Raw genomic sequence first — 22,687 nt, 5'->3', positions numbered from 1 at the left:
TGAATTTCAAATACTGATTGTATTAAAAAGTATACCATAAGCAATGAACATATTTTTCAGTTATACTGCCTCTCCCTCTTTCCTCAAACTCTCAAAAACAAAAACAAAACAATTAACCTTTCTCCAAAGAGCTGGGATAAACTCAAACTACGTTTCATTTGAATCCTGCCACAACTGATTGCCTTAAGTAAGGTTTCTAAAGCTTCTCCTAAGGACAATAACTCTTGGGGGGGGAATCTATTATTTTTCAACCCCACATCACAGTCTAGCTTTGTAATTTCTTGTCCAAAGAATTCTATAGTAATAAGAATTCGATAGTAATGCACTAATAAAAATCACTCACCCCATATTTGTTTCAAGAAAACAGCGTTATTATTAATCACATGACAATACACTGACTCTACACTTTTACATTTATGGTGGATACACAGCGCCCTCTGCTGCACAAGCTGAGTAAACATCAACCAAGTTCAAAGTATTCAAAAACAAAGCATGGGCCAAAAAAAAAAGTCTGGGAAATCCATAATTGCAATGAATATTTTGCATTTCAGAACATTACTCTTGTATAGATTTTGACATTCTCTATATGCAGTGAATCATTTTCTTTCACACGCCCAGAGTTCTTAGCTGGATCATTTTCTATTTAATCTATATTTACAGGGTGGAATAGTTTGTCTGGGGTAAGTCCCCCAAAAATATCAGTGAAATGAAATCTGCATGTCTCCTTCTTCTGCTCCATCCCCCATATCAAAAAACTAGACACAGATGATACAGTGGAAGTCTGATTACAATTCAAAACCACTTTAATCTAAAGCGGAATCTTAGACTCTAAACCTGCTCGTGCTGGCAAATGAGAACAGGAAACAAAGGTATTATGTTTTGCAGAAAAAGAGAAATGTGACTTGATTATCAAAAAATGCTCCATCAGCCATTGAAAGATTGGACAGTTACATAAGAGAACCCAAAGTTTTCAATTTGAAGGCATAATAAACTCAAAATATATAATGGACAAATCTTCATGATAGTTGAGGCATTTTTAAACTAACAACATTGGAATATATTTCCTGCAATGAGGCACATTCAAAATTAACTTTGAACTATACAAAGTCTATTTACAACATGTATGAAATGTAACTTAAAACCGCTTTGAAATACAGACTCTCAGTAAAAATGACTAGAGACACAAAATTTTAAAAAAATATTTTAAATTGTGAGAAGTTGAGGAAAGCATTATACTTCTATTTGTCTTGACATACTCAGTCTCTCCTTATAGAATCTAATTTCATCCAAACCAAAACTAAAAATTTGAAAACATGTATCTTAGTAACAAAGATTTAAAATGCTAACTGCATAACGTAACTGGATGAAAGAATTACAGAGCAGTTAAGAAAAAATGAACTGCTGTTTTAACAGGAAAAAAAAGGTGCATCTTATTTATGCACATTTTAGGCTAAAGTTTTGATTTCTAAAAAGCAAATTTGGAGCACCCTCTAGTGGAAAACTGTTAACAAAAGCTTAAAGCTTCTAAGATTTAATTCAATTTCCATTAAACAAGTAACTGAGACCTGGGCCAAAAAAGTATATTACGTAGACTCTTCCTTCTGGTTTTACTCGTACATACCCCCATTAAAACACGCACACGCACACACACACATACATATACATGAGGGCACTTTTCAAAGTCCAAGAGAAAAAGTTTTACACTGTTTATCAATTTCCAAAAAAAAAAACAAGTAGAATTTTTGAATATAATATTACAGATGTAATATTACTTTTTATATTAAAGAATTTCATTGTAGTTGTAAATGATTACAATCTAGAAACAAATGGAATCATTTTTGTTGCTTAATTCTTGTGGTTAAAAGATTCCACCAATAAAAAGAGCTAGTGAAAATAACACATGAAACTTTCAAATTACAGCTCTCTCCAAACACACCATAATGTTTATTTATAAATATCCTCTGCTAAATTAGCAAATCAGCCAAGAATCTCCATGAAAATGGGATTATATTCTTTTGGTCTTGGTTATTAAGGAGATTGACTGGCTTTGACACAGACACGACATCACACATGCAAGTTCTATCAGATGATCTTCCATATGTAATAATTAAAAACTGAATATATGACATTCCAAATTACATAAATTAATAGGGTCATTATATTAATAATTAGACTATTCTTGATGTATTATGTTAAATTATTATCACAATTTGGAGAAATACAAACAAAACAGAAAATGTTTTGAGAGACCAATTTAAAGAGCAATGTAAACATCTGTTTTCTGCAGAAGGCTGAAGAAACTTGATTTAGGCCAGAAAAGAAAAAGGATCATGGAAGAACACAAGTATTTATTCATCATTAATTCAACACTGACTTATTGAACACCTTAGCTAGGTGTTGTTCAAGGTCCGGAGGCATGGGGTAACCCCAATGGACAAAGGTTCCTGCTCTCATGGAACTTGCATCCTAAATGGGAGAAGACAATGATAAGAACTCAACAAGCTCTAGGAGAGCAAGGATTTCTGTCTGTTCTGTTAACTTTGGTATTCCCAGCATCTACTAGGTGTTCAATAAATAGTTGTTGAATTAAACAAAAAAGGTAACTTCAGCTAGTGATAAGTGCTATAAACAAAACAGTAATAAGTAGAGAGCATTGGAGGAAGAGGCAGATATGTTATTACAGATCAAAGAGTTAGAAAGGGCTTCTCTAAAGTTATGCCATTAGAATTTCAACTTAAGTCAGCCCTGCAAAGATCTGAATAAAGAACTTTCCAGAAAGAGAAAATAACAAAGGCTCTTGTCTGAGGCAGGAGTGGTTTGACATTCAGACAAAAGCCTGCCTGGACAAGCCACAAGGCCCCAGTAAAGAGTTCAGATTTCATTCAAATTGTTTAGGCAACATGTATTGGTTGCTTCAAGTGGGGTGAAAGTAGTAAAAATGAAGAGACAGTAGGTAACTTCATGATCTATTTTGGAGTTGAGGAGTAGACAAGATTTGTTAATAGGTTCAGTATATGAGATGAGGCCAAAAGACATATTAAGAATGACTTTGAGGTCTAGAGCTTGAACAACTGTGTAGGTGATGTTGCTATCTATTGAAATGGGAAAATGAGGTGAGAAGCAGGTTTTAGGTAGGTAGTAGAGGAAAGGATAAACTTTTACAACTGGCCATATATAATGACAATTTCAAGTAAGCAGTTCGATATTTCAATTTGAAGGTAATGAAACGGACTGAGGTAAAAAGCTGTAAGTTTGGAAGCTGTCTGCATAAAGATAAACACATAGGGCTAAAGAGTTGTCAGGACAAAGGGCGCTGAGAATGATTATCCCACAGAACCCCAAGGGGAAAAGCAAATAATTAAAGGTAGATATTAAAGTGAATTAAGCACACTTTGTAAGAGAAAGGACATTTTAACAATCTAACTAGAGCTACACAGTAAGAGACTAAGCTGCTTGTATCCATTATGGGCTTTCCATAAAAAGAGGCATTTCCAGTATAGCAGTGTGTGCAAAATGACCATCTGTAGGATTACTACGAAAGTAATTCTTACAAGGGAAAGGACTATCCCTAAATGTTCTTCCAAGGTAACATTTAAAGGAATTTTTAAGACTCACTGATATATCTTCACTTACGTAACTCATCTTTTTTTTTTTTTTTTTCCAGATGGAGTTTTGCTCTTCTTGCCCAGGCTGGAGTGCAATGGTACGACCTCAGCTCACTGCAACCTCCGCCTTCCAGGTTCAAGCAATTCTCCTGTCCTAGCCTCCAGAGTAGCTGGGATTACAGGCATGTGCAGCACGCCCGGATAATTTTATATGTTTAGTAGAGATGGGGTTTCTCGACGTTGGTCAGGCTGGTCTCGAACTCCCAACCTCAGGTGATCTGCACACCTTGGCCTCCCAAAGTGCTGGGATTACAGGCGTGAGCCACTGCGCCCGGCCAGAATTTATCTTGTTAGTAAATAGATTCGGGGTAAAAACCATGGGCAAATACAATGTATGTCTACTGGTAGCCATTAATTGTTACCTGTTTTCGTTAGCAAAAGGTTATCCAGGTGCCTGTCTCCAACTCCAAGTATATACGTGATCACGCAATATCCAGCTGCAATAACAGTTAAAAAAATGTGAAAACAAATGCAAACCAGGTTATACATTCTACTGAATATAAAAGCAGTTTGTGCAACTTTATTATCAATTGTTTTCTAATGTCTCTGGTTTCTCACCTAAATTCTCAAATATGCAATCTTTATATCTGTCACTTGAAACTCAAAGTACTATTTAAAACAGAAAATCTTGCAGAATTCTGTGAAATTACAAAAGTCACTTGCATCAAAACTTAAGTTAGGTTAAGGAGACCTTAATTATAACATGGGCCTAGCAATTCTAATATCAAATTGGACACAGTTAAAGGTGACATCAAAAAAGAAGTATCTACAGAAATACACATAATAAAGTCAACTGTCAATTATCTCATAACTCATAACCATGTTATCTATAAGATAACATAAGTAAATGCAGGGTTAAATTTTTTTTAAGTCTGTGGAAAAATAATCTTGACATGGAAGCAGATAGAAAACCAAATGCATTCATTTGAGTGGTAAAGACACTTATGAAGTTCACGCAATAATCTTCTAAAGCATTAAGAAAAATTATATGATCAAGACTAAAGGCAGAGGCATTGGCTCTAGCTGTATTCTGTTTTCTTTTTCTTCTAAAAAAAAGTCTGAAAATTTAGCATTTATTGAAACTACTTACACAGAATTTAGCAAATAGCACCTTTAAGGAGGTTTTTTTTTTTTTTTAACTATGTTTATTTCTACCATTAATAGCCTGACAATAAATACAACTTGTACACATATAAAACTATAGCCCATGTGTAAAAACAAGATGGGACGACCTGCTAATGAACTTATAACCTTGCTCAAATTCAATAAATAATACGGTTCATTTGACTCAGGTTCTGAAGGCCATTCCAGAAGTCCAAAAGCAACTTAAGCAATGTATCATTATTGGAAAAATGTATTAATAATAATCACAGTTACAATGTACTGAAGGCTAGGCTCTTAGCTAGGCATATCATATTCATCATTTCTAACCCTTTTAATGATGCCAGTTAAGTATGATAACCATTCTTCAAATGAAAAACTTCAGGTTCCAAGAATTAATGGTATTGTCCAAAGTCACTGGGCTGGAATTTGTGTCCAATGAAATGTAAGCAAATGTAGATGCATGGAGAGCAGTTTTTTTTTTTAAATTTATTATTATTATTATACTTTAAGTTCTAGGGTACATGTGCGTAACGTGCAGGTTTGTTACATATGTATACTTGTGCCATGTTGGTGTGCTGCACCCATCAACTCATCAGCACCCATCAACTCGTCATTTACATCAGGTATGCAGTAAGCAAAGGGCTGACTCAACTAGGAGGTTAGCCCTCAGGCCTATTCTCCTTCCTGTCTAGATTGCGACACGATGACGGTAGTTGCAGCAGTTATTTTGAGACCGTAAGGAAAAGGGCAAGAGAATCACAGAGCCTTCACCTTGCCCTAACCACCTTAAATAGCTGGAACAACAGCAACCTCTTACAACTAGTTTTGTCACAAAAGAGAAAATAAACTCTTATGATTAAGTCACTATAGGTACATTATGTTAACTGCAGCGGAATGCAATGATAACATTTAGTGGTCCACTGAGGAGGACTTAAAGGGTATCTAGATGAAGGGAGAAAAAACTACAGCTTGTTGACCAAATCTGACTCCCTTCAGTTTTTGTAAAGTTTATTTGAACACAGTCTTACTCATTCATTTACATACTGGCTTGAGCATTACAATGGCAGGGTTGAACGGTCACACAGATCATCTGACTTGAAAAGTGGCTCAAGCCTGTAATCCCAGCACTTTGGGAGGCCGAGACGGGCGGATCACGAGGTCAGCAGATCGAGACCATCCTGGCTAACACGGTGAAACCCCGTCTCTACTAAAAAATACAAAAAACTAGCCAGGCGAGGTGGCGGGCGCCTGTAGTCCCAGCTACTCGGGAGGCTGAGGCAGGAGAATGGCGTAAACCCGGGAGGCGGAGCTTGCAGTGAGCTGAGATCCGGCCACTGCACTCCAGCCTGGGCGACAGAGCGAGACTCCATCTCAAAAAAAAAAAAAGAAAAAAGAAAAGCCTAAAATACTACCTGCAAAGCTTTAGGGAAAAGTCTTACTGACCCTTGATCTAGAGCATTGCTACACGAAATGTGATCCCACAGACTGGCAGTATCACTATCACCCGAAAGCTTATTAAATATGTAAATTCTTCAATCTTACCTCAGTCCTACTGAATCAGAATTTCTAGTGGCAGCAGCCACAATTCCATTGTAACAAGCTGTCAAAAATTACTATGCACACCAAAGGTTGAGAAGTCTTCTCTAAACTCGAGTGTATTAATGAACATAAGAATCACCTGAAAATCCTGTTAGAATGCAGATTCTGATCACAGAATCAGGGCAAGGCCCAGGATTCTGTAATACAAACAAGTTCCCAGGTAAACCCAATACTGTGGGTCCACATATCACACTTTAAGTAGCACTGCTCTAAAACTGCCACAATACATACAACTTCAAAACTGACTAAAGACTCCCCATTGAAAAATAACTAAGTGACTTACTGAGGGATATTAAATTAGATATCCCTAAAGAGAAACTCAGTAGAGTACCCTGAGAACACACGAGAACTTAGTACACTTAGGTTCTCTAATATGTGATTCTTAGAAATCTAGCTGCTACTCAAGGGTACTAAACTACTGATAACGTGCATATGAAGACAAGAGAAACTCCTGAAATTTTCAAAAATAACATCACTGTACATCTGTGCAGCTGAGTTGTTCAATCCAGACCTACTCACTATTCTCATTTTTTTTTAAATTATAAAGTACAATTGGTTTTTGTCACTAATTAAGTTGTTTAGCTATCTCTACAGAATACTGATTCACCCGTGTTGCAACAGTTAATTCTGACCTAAAATTTTCATGTAACTAGATATACATGAATTATGCTTAATTCTAATTATAAAGCAAAATATTTATATAAACGACTCATCATCAAATTTGAGAGTGATATTTCATTGTTACATGGAAATGGAAAATGAATAAGGGTCTTTTGCCCTGCCTCATTGGGTTATGGTCATAAATATGTTGGATGGTCATTCTGATAAATATGTTTAGTCAAGTGAAATATATGTATCGACATAGGGTCATATTTAATAGTAAAGATGAAAATTTAGAGTGCTTCAATAGTTTAAAGTGTCAATACTCAGCAGGGCACTTCAAACAAGGCTACATCCTGAAAAACAACAACAAAACATTTGAGGTAAGAATGGGACAATCCTCAGAAATGTTGAAGAGATAATTAATACTCAGAATGATTTGGGCTGGGCGCGGTGGCTCACGCTTGTAATCCCAGCACTTTGGGAGGCCGAGGAGGGCGGATCACAAAGTCAGATGGAGACCATCCTGGCTAACAGGGTAAAACCCCGTCTCTACTAAAAAAATATATAAAAAATTAGCCAGGCATGGTGGTGGGCACCTGTAGTCCCAGCTACTCGGGAGGCTGAGGCAGGAGAATGGCATGAACCCAGGAGGTGGAGTGAGCCGAGATCGCGCCACTGCACTTCAGCCTGGGCGACAGAGCGAGACTCCATCTCAAAAAAAAAAAAGAAAATACTCAGAATGATTTAAGATGACCTGAAATAAATTTGCTAGAAAATTTTTAGGGAAAATTATTCTTTATACAATAATGGAAACACTATTTCTGTCCAAGAAAATCTTGTTAAAACAATATTGTTAGTTTTTTTACTCCATGTGAGATGCAAAACATCTTGAAATTGTTTTTATAAAAAAAACTTTGACTTAAAAGAAAATTATAAAGACAAATAAACCACCGATCCTATTTCCCTTTACTTAGTAAAGATATGTGTGTATGTGAGAATAAACAGTATTCCCACATTTAGCTGCATGATACAGACTTTAATCTGGAAAAGATGTCACCAAAACTATTATCAATTGTTTTTTCTTACACCCTGCAAAAACCTTAAAACATTATTTTCTAAAATGGAAGTTACACACAGATTATTTTGTCATACAGGAAGCCATATAGGAAACAGAAGGCTATTCTAGATGAAGAGAAGAGCTGCCATCAAATCAGTTATTGAGGGATGAACACAGGTGAAATGTTGGGAAAAAAGGGAGAAATAAGATGTAATGTGAATTTAACTGTCCAATAGGTAAGATAATTTAAATTGTTATTCTTTCCCCATGAAAAAGTCAGTCATATTTTCATTAGCTCTTGGGGAAAAAATGGACCATTACACAAAAGACACAATGGTATGACATTAAGCACGTACCTGTAACATACCATTCTGATAATTTTACTAAATGAGCAGAATTTTCAAATTTTAGTCAATATTGACAGGGCAAGTGTATGTGCATGTACTTTGTGTGGAAAAAGTATTTCTTTATTAAACAGACTTATGACTTTAAAAGGTTTACAATAACTATGCTATAAGTAAAAACGTAAAAGATAATTATTTGGGGGTATGTAAAACACCTCATGTAATAAGGTACTAAGGGAAATGGCCACAAATTCTGTGACATCCTTTTCATCCAGAGCTTGGATCTATATATATTCTGTCCCCTCACATCCAGGAAGGCTCTAGGACTGCTCTGAACAACAGAATATAACACAAGTGATATAGTACCAACTTCCCAGCCCCAGCCTTCAGAAACCAGTATTTTCCATTTCCTGTCTGTCTGAATATTTGCTCTCGGAACCCAGCTCTGAGAGGCCCAAGCCAGGGACAGGTCATGTGTAGGTGATTCACTATAAGCCTAGCTAAGACAGTATAATCTGCCAATCGTGTGAATGATCCATCTTGGATGTTCAGCCTAGTTGAGCCTTTAGATGATATGTAATTTTTTAGATCACAGAAAACATAGACTTGAAGGTCTGAGAAAAACAGAACAGAAAAGGGGCATTCAAAAGAAAGAAGGAAAACAAGAAAGGAGGGAGGGAAGAGAGAGAGAGAAATAAAATAAGAGGACAAGGGGAAACATTTTCTCTCAAAACCTTCAATGATTTTAAGTCTTTAAATACTGCATGTAATCATGTTTATGAGCAAATTCAGTTACATGTAATATACATTTATATTCCTATAGTAAATACAAGAATTAAAACTATAAAGGATTGTAATATATACAAACACAATTTTATTTCCATATTCTCAAACTTCATTTTCTTTCTGTTTTTCAGACAAAAATGTATCATCAAGAATAAATTTGAGAATAAGGTCCAAAATAATTTGGAAGGTGACTTCACAGGGGTGTTGTGAACAACACAAAAATACTATGTATAGGAAAGCAACTTTTAAACTAGAAAACAACATGCGAGTTTAAATACAGTCTTAACAATTAACTAGAAAGCCCTCTTCTTGCTCTCCCAGCTTAAGTATAGGCAAAAATATGGACATAAGCATAAATATAGCACTTATATAAGTTATAACATATCATATACCCTATGCCATTCAGGGCTCAACTCTAGTGCCAATTCCTTTATCAATCCTCCCTTAAACAATCTAGTTATAAAAAAAAAAAATCTAAATAAAAAAATAAACACACTGGGGATGGTGGCTCATGCCTGCAATCTCTGTACTTTGGGAGGCCAAAACAGGTGATTGTTTGAGCCCAGGAGTTTGAGACCAGTCTAGGCAACATGCCAAAACCCCGTCTCTACAAAAATGCAAAAAAAATCAGCCAGGTGTGGTGGTGCACATCTCCTACAGTACCAGGTATTCGGCAGGCTGAGGTGGAAGAATCACCTGAGCCTGGGAGGTCCAGGCTGCTGTAAGCTGTGATTGCGCCATTGCACTTTAGCCAGCCTGGGTGACAGAGTGTGACCCTGTATCCAGGAAAAAAAAAAAAGAAAGAAAGAAACAGAAAAGAAAAGAAAAGAAAAACAAAAGAAAATGAAAAAAAAAAACCTCCTCTAGAATATAAGCTTCATGAAGTTAGGCATAAACGCCTGAAGAATAAAAATTAATCCCTATGTCACTTACTATATATATCTAGGAAATACTACTACTGCTTACTTATTTCTAGGAATGGACCATAAGAACTGACTCTAAAATACCATGAGGGCACCCTCTTCATGAAGCACCATTATCTTAGCTCTTAAACTTTATCTAAAGCACAATTATTTCTGATTGAGACTTTTCCCATGGTCTACTTAGTTTCTGTTATTCAAAAATGGAGAAAATCTAATGGAAAATTAACAGCTTCCAGGAAGAGATAAATTGCAATTATAAAATAGTTCAGTGATTGCAAAGATATATCCCTGAAGACTAAATATAATTTACATCTTGTTACTACTATTATGTCAAAGCATTAATGACTAGTTTAATCAACATTTATCTTTTACTCTTCCTACAGAGCATTTAAATATTAACAGGTTCTAAATGTTTATGATTATGGCAGTATCAGGATGGCCTGCTCTTCTTTATTTGATCAATGGAAAGTAACAGCCTGAAACACTTACCACAGCTTTTAACGTAAGTGTCCATGACCTCAGCACTAATCCCATTTGGCCCATTCTCACTTGGTGCATATTTTCTAAAAAAGTTCTGAAAAGACAAACAAACAAATTAGGTGTTTTGAAACTATAAATAATGACCAACAAGTGTCTAGTATAAAGCTTAATCAAAATATAGTATGAGAAACGCTGACTGAACAAAAGAATTGTAAGAGTACAAAAAATACACTAGAGTTTCCACTAGGGGAAACTGTGTATAATGCACCCCTCCCCCGCTCAACCCCAGATTACCAATTGCACCTATTCTTTTACATTTACAGGCAAAAAACAAACAAACAAAGAAACACCACAAAGCATATTATCTGAAAATACAATTAACATACTATTAGAAAATGAGTTTATCCTGGCCAGAGGCAGTGGCTCACGCCTGTAATCCCAGCACTTTGGGAGGCCAAGGCGGGCAGATCACAAGGTCGAGAGATTGAGACCATCCTGGCCAACAGGGTGAAACCCAGTCTCTACTAATAATAAAAAAATCAGCGTGGTGGCGGGCACCTGTAGTCCAAGCTACTCGAGAGGCTGAGGCAGGAGAACTGCTTGAACCTGGGAGGTACAGGTTGCAGTGAGCCGAGATCACACCACTGTACTCCAGCAAGGCAACAGAGTGAGACTCCAAAAAAAAAAAAAAGTTTATCCTATGTTTTCACCTATTTTGAATACCCTGTATTCTGACAAAGGATTTGCATCTGGAATATATTTAAAAAACTCCTATAAATCTATACAAAAAATATAAACAACACAACAGGAACATGGGCCATAGGAAGATGCGAACACGTACTTCACAGAAGAAACAAATGGCCTATACATAAATTTTCATATGTTCAACCTTACACATAATCAGGAAAATGCAAACAAACCAAAATGAGATACGAAGAATTTGAAGTTTGGCAACACTACGATTTTGGCGAAGATGTGTAGCAAGGAGAAACACAAGAAGTGTTACAGTTTCAGAAAACAACTTTTAATTACTGAAAAACAACTTCTAATTATCAAGTAAAGCCGAATGTGATCTATGATCCAGGTAAATGACTTACACAGATCAGATGTGCAGCCAAGAGTCAGTATACAAACTGTCACCGTTTTCATTTTATAAAATCATAATTACACAAAACAACATAAGTAATCAAAAACTTTATGAAACAACGCTGGCAATTAGGACCCATGCTAAAAACTTTAAGTACCCTTCATGTCCTCTTCAGAACAATCCTAGAGTAATATGGGTTATTACGGAAATGTTACAGATGCAAAAACTGTGTCTTGAAGGGTATGTTAAAGGGGTCCCCAGGACCACTGACAGGTTTGACTTGCTAGAAGGTCTTACAGACTAAACATGTAGCTGTATCACGACTAAGATTTGTTACAGAGACAGGATACACAGTAGAATCAACATGGAAAACACACACAGAAAAAATCTGGAGAAATTCATACACAGGCATCCTAGCCCTCTCTGTCCTGTGAAGAGACACAGTGAGCTTCTTTTCCAATAGCCAAAAATAAAAAATAAAAAGCAGTAACATGAGTGCAATGTTTCTGATAAGGGAAGCCCATCAGACTTAGAACCCAAGGTTTTAACGGGAACTGGTCACCCAGGCAACCTCTGTCAAGCAACTATAAAGTTTCAGACTCCCAGAAGGAAAGCGGGTTGTTTAGTATAAAGCATATTATTTGAACAATCTAGGCACAGTGAACCACCCTTATCAATTAGGAAGCAAAGGGAACATGCTGAAAGCCAGTGACCAATCTCCTGGCAAGCAGGCCTTTCTAAAGATAGCAACCTTAGGGCTACCATGTTAACTCTTCTCTGCAGAAAGAGTTAACCAGTTCACTCAAGGTTACAGAGCTGGAAAGTAACATGGGTGGAATTCAATCCCAGGCAGTTTGATGTCATAAGCCTGAGCTTTTAACCACTGCACATAACTGTACCCCAAAATCAAAGAACAGAATAAGCACTTGCTTTGCAAAAGAATCAGAGTAATACTTTTCTACAAATCTGACTCCCATACTGAATAAATGGAACAATTAAATAGGGAAAGACAAAAACACGTTGTATCAAATATCTTCTGCCAAGTCCTTCTATGTTGTTTCTTTCATCTCGGGTGTGTCAATTTTTGTTTTAATTACATGCCTTTTTTTTTTTACATAGGGAGGCAGGAAAATTATATTTTAAAAAAAACAAAAACCATTAAGATGTTACAAGAACTAATCCATGTATTTAAAGGGTAAAAAATAAAAAAAAATCCAAACATATTCATTACTTTGTCACAGGAACCACTGACCTTTTCTCATATTTAAAGGGGAGCAACAGGTTGCAGAGAGAGGACAGGGGTCTTAGATAATTGTACAAAAGACAGATGAGCAACAATATCATTGTGGTAGTGTTCTGAGTAACAAAAACTGGAAATAAAGTTTCATCAATTAATATCACATAAATTATAACGTTTCCATTCTTTGGAATATAATGCAAGTACAAACGTTAACAAATTTTAATTTGTTCACCAATTAACTCTGGTGGTTTTTTTTTTTTTTTTTTTGACACAGAGTCTCACTCTGTCACCCAAGCTGGAGTGCAATGATGTGATCTCAGCTCACTGCAGCCTCCACCTCCCAGGTTCAAGCAATTCTCCTGGCTCAGCCTCCCAAGTAGCTGGGACTACAGGTGTGTGCCACTGTGCCCAGCTGATTTTTGTGAGTTTAGTAGAGACGGGGTTTCAACATGTTGGTCAGGCTGTGTTCACCAATTAATGCCTGATCCCTTGACACACATGCATTGTTCAAGGAACTGAGTATCTGCAGGTAACAAATGGAAGAATCTTCAACTGCAAACATGCTTACTTCTGAATAAAGGAAGAAAAAAACTTGAAAGAAAAATGATAAAAGGAGACTTTCATTTTTAACTCTATGTTATAAAGACTGAATTTTTTATGACAAGAATATATTCACGAATTGCATAATCTTTATTGATACCATACCTGAATGCTTCCCTCTGTATCAAGAACTTCAGCCACAGGAACTGACTGGATAAACTGCATGAAGCCTACACAGAAACGTATGCAATGCATTAAGCAGAGCTACTGGTTAAGAAAGAAAAATAACGGTTCTGCTAAGAATAATCTTCATCTGTGAATAAATGCATTCCATATCTGAACAACTTAAAAAGATCTATGTACACTATATTAAGTTTGTACTGGCATTTATGTCATACGACCTATAAGAAAACATTAAAAAAAAATTAAGCTGATTTAGTCTGTATGTTTCTCTAGGCTGATTTCTATTATAAAACATGAGGAATAAAAACTAATAGTAAGCTTCTTAAATCTAGCATCAAAAATTTCTTCTTTCTATAGATTTACAACATATACCAATTAAAATATTCCAAATTTAAAATCACCATAAGAAATCTAGAATTGTGGATTACAATCACCTAATTCTAAAAGCTGCATGTAAAACCGTATGTAATGGCTCCTTTTGTCTAATATTCCATCTTCTGTCATTTCCTGGTAATGACAGATGTGTAAATCCCTTAAACTACCAAAAAAAACCAAAAGGGAAAGGGGACAGACAGTATGTGGGAGAAGGAGAAAAAGTCAGTCTGATAAATCTGAAGACAAAAGAAACATAAAACAATGGATATATTTAAAAAATAAAAGTTGGATAAAGAAAACAATATTTCAGGATCATAAACTATGATGATCTGGTTCTGGTAAGCCTGCAGGACAATAATTTGCATGCAAATTAGGAGATTCTATACCCCTGTAGAGTAAGAAATATCTCATTTATTCTTGCATCATAAATACAGAATAGTTGGCACTAATTCACTTAACAGGTATTTATTGTTTCTTGACCATGTCGGAAGAAATTTGCCAAGTAAGTAAAAACAGATGCTTGACGCTGCCTACATGGATCTTAAAGCTTACAAGCTTCACTGGGGTAAATACTATGAATAAAGGGTACTATGAAAGGAAGTAGTGTAAGGACACCTAACTTACAGTAGGGATCGAAGGACATCTGACATTTGAGCCATGTTTTCAAGGATAATAAAGTTAGTAGGCCATGGAGACAAGAATGTTCGAGACAATGATCACAGTGTATGTGAAGGCCTTAGAGCACAATGCATTAGATAAAACAGAAAGTAGCCAGTATGGCTAAAGCCCAGGATGCAGGGGAAGAGTGGTAAAAAGAAGAGGCTTGAAAGATAGATACAGGGTGTGTCACACTATGCAAGCACTTAGAAGCTAGGTAAAGGTTTTTGGGGTCTTTGTCCCAAGAGAAAATGAAAGCTAATAAATGATTTTTTGCAGGATCGTAAAGATGCACATTTGCACTTTTTAAAAGATCATTCTGAGGAGAAACTGAGAAGAGTAATTAAGGCATCAAAAAGATTTGGGAGTGGCCAGCGGAAGGATAGGAAACCTAAAGCATATATTTTGTTTCTCAGTAACTACTAGTATAAAGTAGGAAGGGTAGCAAGACTATGGAATTTACAGTAAGCATTAGGCAAGCATTCCTAGGGAATCTTCTACCAAACTTTCCGAGATTATTCATCTCAAAAAGACTCAGATGGTTTGTGCATGTGGATGTGTGTGTGTGTGTCTACAGGATTGTCAGGAATGTCTGAAATTTCCTGTTTCTCAGTAACTACATTAACCAGTAGTTAAATTAACCAGTAGTTACTGAGAAACAGGAAAGAAGGAAAGACAGAAGGGAGGCAGGCAGGAAGGTCCAACTTGTCTTCAGTGTTACAAGTGGAAATTATTTGTATCTCTAACATACTTAAAAATTTTCAATTTGAAAAAGTACACATGATGTACACTAAAGTAAAATAATGATGTAAAATATACTTACCATGTTTTGTACTGGTGGCTAACACCTTATAAGGTGTCAATTTCAAGTCCAGATTTTCTTTCCGTAACAGCTTTTAATCATAAGGTAAAATATATTAACCAAATGTACAGACTGTTAAAAGACACTTTTGTGGGCAAATAGTATAGCAGTTTAATATAATACAGATTTAGGAAATTAACCTAAATTAAGTTTAAATAGTTAATTTAGGCCCGGCACAGTAACTCACGCCTGTAATCCCAGCACTTTGGGAGGCCTAGGCAGGTGGATCACCTGAGGTCAGGAGTTCAAGACCAGCCTGGTCAACATGGTGAAACTCCGTCTCTACTAAAAAATACAAAAAAAAATAGCTGGGTGTGGTAGCGTATGCCTGTAGTCCTAGCTACTGAGGAGGCTGAGGCAGGAGAATTGCTTGAACCCAGGGGGCGGAGGTTGCAGTGAGCCAAGATCACACCACTTCATTCTATCCTGGGCAAAAAGCGAAACTCCATCTCAAAAAAAAAAAAAAAAAAAAATTAGTTAATTTAACTTTGATCATCAAAATTAAATTTATTAAGGACTCAGATGATGGTATGTCAAATTTTTCATCTACTCTAAATCTCTGTTAGCAGTTTTCAATGAACAATAGGGTTGTTCCTATCACTTCCTGCAGTCCTTTCTGGCCACAGAGTACTTCAGAGCTCAGTAAAAGGGAAATAGGGCAAACACGTACTTTTTAATGCCAGGGATTAAAAAGATGAAAAAAAAAAAAAAGATTTAATAGACTAAGAGGAAGGAAACTACTAAATCCCATATTTAGAGAACTTAATTTGGAAAAAAAAATTAATGGAACATATGCAGTTCCACTTTACACTCAACACAAAAGCCATTCTGAAGTGTATAAAAGCAACTAAATTTTTTCAAGGTCAGCAGAGACTGTTGAGCTTTCTAGGATCGTACCTGAACGTTACAAATACTTCTGTTTCATAAACAGCAAATGTACTAAGCCACAGTCTTCCAAAATGAAAAAAATGTTCCCCACCAACATAAGGTCATGTTCACCTTGTCCATGAGTGAAATGATTTGAAGAATAAGTTGATCTTGACGTAAATCATCTCCATGCTTAAATATAACTGGATATTTGCCTCCATCTTCTGTCTTAAAAAACAACTGTGCAGGCATAAGGGCACTCTGGAAAATAAAAATATTGATTTCAAATTTGGCCATGAATTAATGCATATAGGTGTATTATACATACAAGAAAATGTTGATATATAAGATAAATACACAGGTAAACAGGACCTAAAAAACAAGTTGGGTTTTCAATGAGATACATTAGGGTATCTTGGAAAGAACAGTGAACTAGCTAATTGTCAGAAGACTACATGATAGAAGGCGCACAAGCTCTGCAATCAGTCATGTGGTTAGAACACTGCAAGCTCTGCCACGTACTCGCTGAACAGTCCCGTGTATATTCTTTGTTTCCTCATTTGTAAAATATAGATAGCATCTCGTCTGCAGAGTTGCTAAGGCAATCAGAAACTGTACAGGTCTGGCATCATGCCTAATACAGAGATGACATTCTATATATACCTATCATCATTTTCTATTTTTAGAGGTATATTGAAATAAATAAGATGAAACAGTATAGCATAACAATGTACCAGATGTAAAGTCAAGAGCCCTGGTTTTTAATGGCAAGTATACCACAGGTTGAGTATTCCATAACAGAAATGCTTGCAAAAGTTTGGGATTTTGGACTTCCCTGGATTTTGGAATATTTGCATATACAAAAATAAAATATTTTACGGATGTGACCCAAGTTTAAACTTGAAATTCAATTACGTTTCACATATACCCTATACACATAGACTGAAAGTAATTTTACACAATATTTTTAGTAATTTTGTGCTTGAAACAAAGTTCTGACCCTGTTTTGACTGTAATGCATGACATAAAGTCAGCTGGAGGATTCTCCACTTGTGGCATCATGTCAGCACTCAAAAAGTTTCAGATTTTGGAGAATTTTAGATTTTGGATTTTTGGATTAGAGATGCTCAATCTGTACTAGTTGTGCAGCTTTAAGACTCAAATTCCTCATTTATAAAATGAGAAGAGGTCTCAAATACCTGTATCTTTTATTCTGGAATAATTTTATGTTTTCCCCAGAGTCCTTCCCTTAATTATATGTAGGTCTAAATTAGTTTAGGTATATGTTTAAATCAACAACAACAACAAAAAAATAAATTAAATTCTCTTTAGAAAGGGAGACTCATACAAAACCTCACATAGAGTGGCATGCTAAGATGGACAGTCTGGACATAAATGTTTAGAAAATTGTTCTGAGAGAGAGAGACCCTATTGAGTTTGGTCATCGAGAAGAAATTATATAAGACAAAAATTTGGAGAAACATATTAATCCAGAGAAAAAAAAATGAGTCAAACAAATTTAAAAACAACAACAACAAAAAATGATAATAACCAAGAGAAATAATGGCGCACAAAACATCATGCAGAAGGATGAACAGATGTGGCAAAACAAATGGCAAAATGTTAACGACAGAATTAAAGTGGTAGATACATAGTTGTCTACTGTAAAATTCCTTCAACTTTGCTATATGCTTGAAAACTTTCCTATAAAATGCTGGGGGGGAAAAAAAACATAGAAAATGGTTCAGAGATTGTATGTTTAAAGCTTACAAACTCTAGTTGGAATAAAATTCTGAACTTTAAATTACTTTAAATTTGGAATATCCTTTTATCACTCCTGGTGAAAATGTTATTTTATAAATTACCTTGAGCCCTAGTAATTGGAAATCTTCCTAAAGATAAATGACAGGTAGGAGAATCTTTGTTGTGATTTCTTTTTTCAGATTCAATTAGATTTCATCTAATTTAGATTTCGTCTGAAATTTAAAGCAAGAAGACAACCACAGGATAACTAGCACTTATCCCAGTGCCGTAAGGGGTCCACTCCTCATGAATATCCAGCTTTGGCTGTTACATTAAGGTGTACAAAATTACTTTTAAAACTACTAGAAATAAGGGTCCTTAACCTTTTCAGCTCTAAGGAGCTCACACAAGGACGACAGGAGTCCATAGATCCTCTGCAAGTGTATGCAGAAATTTCAGTGTATTTGTAAGCATATGGGCAATTTTCTAAAGTGTATAATCCATCACTTTCATCAGATTCTCAAAGGCATCCATGAGCCAAAGTAGCAGCTCTCTCTACATAACTAATATTATATAGCAACTGCCTCAGAACCATTATTCCTAAACTCCAACTCAAAATTTTTAAGAATGCCCATATACTTAAGAGTTGAAATAAAAATAATCAAGACTGAATATTCAGGTCAAAAAGATTTCCCATATTTTAAGTCATAAGACATAATTATAATATGTTGTAATTAAAAAGAGTATGAGTCTAGAATCCACCTACCAATAGAGGGAGATACATCTTCTTATACTCCACTCTTAAAACCCCTGCTATATGTCTTAGATACTCTTTTCTACCATGGTTGGAAAAAAATGGTAAAATTACTTTTTTGATTCACTGCTCTTGATGAGTCCTTAGTGTTCAAGAATATTAGAAGCTGCTCTTCTTTGGGAGTTCTAGCTCAAAGGAATGCCAGTTGTTATATGTATATTACCTTGTGTATAGCTTTTTACATTTCAGTCTCCAGTAGATTGCAAGCACAGACTAAAAAAATTTGCACTGTATCTCCTATACCAGTATTTTCAAATTGCATATAGTAATACCAGTATTTTTAACTTGTAGGTTGTAATCTGTAGAGAGGTTTAAAACCAATAGGTTATAAGCAACATTTAAAATTAAAGCAACAGAATAATGTTTAAAATAATAGAAACTATCCGTCCATAACACCCAGTTAAGGTTAAGTATTGCTTTATGAAACTCATGTTTTGGTTGTTATGAGCTGGGCTGCAACCCATGACCAAATACGAGGCTGCCTTGAAACATACCTTTTTAAAAAATATGAACTATTTGCTACTATAATTACACCCTGTGTATATACATTAGTTGTTGTTCTATGAGCCCTTTCTTAACTCATGCGAAGTTAATATTCAATGCAACTATGCCTTTCTACCACTAGAACCACAAAACATAAAACACCATGTCTCACAAACATCTTTCAGTATGACGTTGACAGATAATGATGCTCTGGCCTTTGGCCCTTTGAGCCTGATTAGAGAAGGCAGCTGCATCAGCTGTTTCTACCTGAACTGGTGGCCAGTCAATAGAAAGAACACCAAGCCTGGTATGCGATTAAGGACTAAAGAGAATTGCCATGTGAAAATATAAAAAAAAACTTAAGGTTCAATAGGAACAGATGCCAGACTGAGAAATGTTAAAAAGGTCAACTGGGACTCGTATCTAACCATCTGAACTCATGAACTGAATGAACACATGATATGTCTGCAATCTGCCCTGTAAAAAAAAATGTTTACATAAAGAAAAGAAGTTATGGATCTGATTAACAATTAGCTCAAAAAATTAAATATTATCTTGGGTATGGTGGCGCATGCCTGTAATCCCAACACTTTGGGAGGCTGAGGTAGGAAGACTGCTTGAAGTCAGGAGTATGAGACCAGCCTGGATAACAAAGTGAGGACCCATCTCTACAAAAATAAAACAATAAAAAAATTAAATATTAAAAAACAACCCAGAGATATAAAAGTATTTCACATATCATATAAAAATGCCCATGTACTGTAACAAAAGAAGATCTTAAATCGAAACACACTGATAAATGAAAGGTACCCTTTGATTTAGCATTTACTAAATCAACTAGAATTACAGAGGTGATCTCTGCAATGTAGTAATTTTCCAAGGTAGTATCTCTGATCTAGTTTAAGATTTAGGTTCCAATCATACACATTAAATATCCACCACAATTACTTTAAACAGTGTAGCTGTTTCCGGAATTATTCCTCTAATTTTCACTTGGGGTTCTAAAGGCAACGGGATAAGTTCCACATCTGACAAATTCATCTTTTCATTATCTCCAAGCAATGCCTGTAGTCTCTCATTCTAGAACAAATCAGAAAGGATTAATTAGGTTAAAATAGAAGGGTAGTTTATAAAACATACAGTAAAGACATAAAAATTGATTCTATTAACTTAAAAATACTTGCAGAGCACCAAAGTAATATAAAGGACATAGTGTTGTATGTGAGAGAAAAGCACGTATAAATAATCCCTAACAACAGCAGTAGCATGCTTTAAACCAAACAATCCCTAACTGTGAAAGGTTGGACTTTCACAAGAAGGACAGAGAATACATTTCACTTGCTAAAGCTGACAAAGAATCAGGAATTTATTCAAGTTGGACCTAAAGATTCAATTTCTGTTTCCAAGGACTTGTGAAGCCACAGAGAGAAACTGAAATTTCATTCGAAGTTTAATCTTGTATGACCAAATATTAAGCAAAAATTTCATTAGGCTGCCCCAGTGCATTTTTTGAGTTTAAAAAGGAAACTTAATTCACTTGGAGGAACTATAACCCTACTTTCTAACTTTCACTGAGTCTGTATGATCAAACTTTTCCTAGGATATCATCATTCATTTTCTTCAGCTCATATACATAATGCATTAAGCTAATATTTCAGAAACTAGGAAATCCAAGTCATGATGAAACAGCTTCATCATTAAGCAACATCTATACTATTTAGAAGAACTCCTTCTATTCAATTTCAAAAGAACAATCAATTTCCTTTAAAAGCTGGTAAAGTCTTGTAATCTTGAGGAGCAGGGCTTGCTCACCTAAATAGGTGAGTTTGTTCTTCAAGAGGGAAAACTCGACATGACAATCCCAGCAGCATAAAACACTTCAACTATGATGCTACTGGGAAGCTGAAGTGCTTTGTGCTATTGGGTATGCCTCAAAGGAGAGAACTCCAGAATCAGTGAAAGAAGTTCAGAAAAAATAATATGTTTCAAGGACAAAGAAGATGTAAAATTAAATTATTTCCCTTTAGTAATAATCCCATCTCCTCATGAATGATGAAAAGTTCAAGTTAAAATCAACTGAAAATCAACTGGTATGAATTTCTACATAAGTGTTACAAAAATCACTAAATCTACTCCTTAACTAAAAGGATCTACTAATGTGAAGTAATATCAACTAATTTGAGAGTAAAGTTATCCTAGCTTAACAAATTTCTAGTTGATGGGCTGATTAAAATAAATAAAAAATAAAATAACCAGAAAGTAAAATAAGAACAGGGTGAGAAATCTCGCCACTTCTTACCACCTCTACCACTATAAGCCCTAAGAACCCAGTCACTATGATTTCTCATCTTGATTACTGCAATAGCCTCCTTTCTGATTGCTCCTCTTCTTCAAACTTTTCACTCTCCTAGTTTCTTATCAAAAGTAACCAGAGTGCAGCTGCTAAAATGAAAGCCAGTTCACGTTACCCATCAATTCAAAATCTTCAACAGCTTCTACTCTTACTCAGTGTTCCAGTCAAAATAATATTGACTATAATGATTTACAAGGATAAATTTCATCCATTTCCCAATTATCTCTAACCTCATCTCCTATTACTGTACCCATTCCCTCTGCTCCAAATACACTGGGTTTCTTCCTATTTCTCACAACTGCCACACATGCTCCCACCTCTGGGGCTGTGCACTGCTATTCCCCTGGCTGGAACAATCTTCTCCAGAAGACCAGCTTGCTTTCTTACATGCTTCAGGTCTTTGTTCAAATGTCAATTTCTCAGGGAGGCCTTAACCTGGCCACTCTGTTAAGAAGTGATACACTGCCTTCCTACTGGACACAAGTACTGCCTATTCCCCCTTTCTGTTTTACTTTTCTAGATAACACATAACACGATCTAGTATACTACATACATTTTACTTATTTATTGCATTTACTCTCTTTAGTGAGAATATGATCCCCATAGGCGAAGAGATTTTTATATTCACTGCTGTATCCCAAGAACCTAGAAAAGTGCTCTGCTCAGAGTAGGCATGCAATACATATTTCATATTGGTAGAACACATAAATGTGTAATATCCCCTAAAAAAATCATAAAGTGAAGAGAGACCACTTATAATATTAACAGTGAAAGTGTTAATATATTTTAAACGTAGATGGAAAAGATGGCCAGGCACAGTGGCTCATGCCTGTAATCTCAGCACTTTGGAAGGCCGAGGCTGGCAGATCACTTGAGGTCAGTTCGAGATCAGCCTGGCCAACATGGTGAAACCCCATCTTTA

The 22,687-nt window shown here is 35.7% G+C and overlaps 1 protein-coding gene across 2 annotated transcripts in view; it reads right to left on the bottom strand.

Moving 5' to 3' along the window:
• The window catches only part of PIK3C3 (phosphatidylinositol 3-kinase catalytic subunit type 3), a 127,758-nt gene that overhangs the window by 26,845 nt on the left and 78,226 nt on the right, over positions 1-22,687 (bottom strand). For both annotated transcript variants that reach the window (XM_025365428.1, XM_025365430.1), the window contains 6 exons: positions 20,361-20,492; positions 16,505-16,633; positions 15,467-15,536; positions 13,594-13,658; positions 10,571-10,655; positions 4,028-4,102 (listed from right to left, as the gene is read on the bottom strand). In XM_025365428.1, the coding sequence (XP_025221213.1) occupies positions 4,028-4,102; positions 10,571-10,655; positions 13,594-13,658; positions 15,467-15,536; positions 16,505-16,633; positions 20,361-20,492 (556 nt within the window). The remainder of the gene's footprint in view (positions 1-4,027; positions 4,103-10,570; positions 10,656-13,593; positions 13,659-15,466; positions 15,537-16,504; positions 16,634-20,360; positions 20,493-22,687) is intronic.

The sequence above is a fragment of the Theropithecus gelada genome, chromosome 18 (genome assembly GCF_003255815.1).
Source record: "Theropithecus gelada isolate Dixy chromosome 18, Tgel_1.0, whole genome shotgun sequence".
Classification (NCBI taxonomy): domain Eukaryota; kingdom Metazoa; phylum Chordata; class Mammalia; order Primates; family Cercopithecidae; genus Theropithecus; species Theropithecus gelada.
This window is presented reverse-complemented; position numbering and strand designations above follow the sequence as displayed.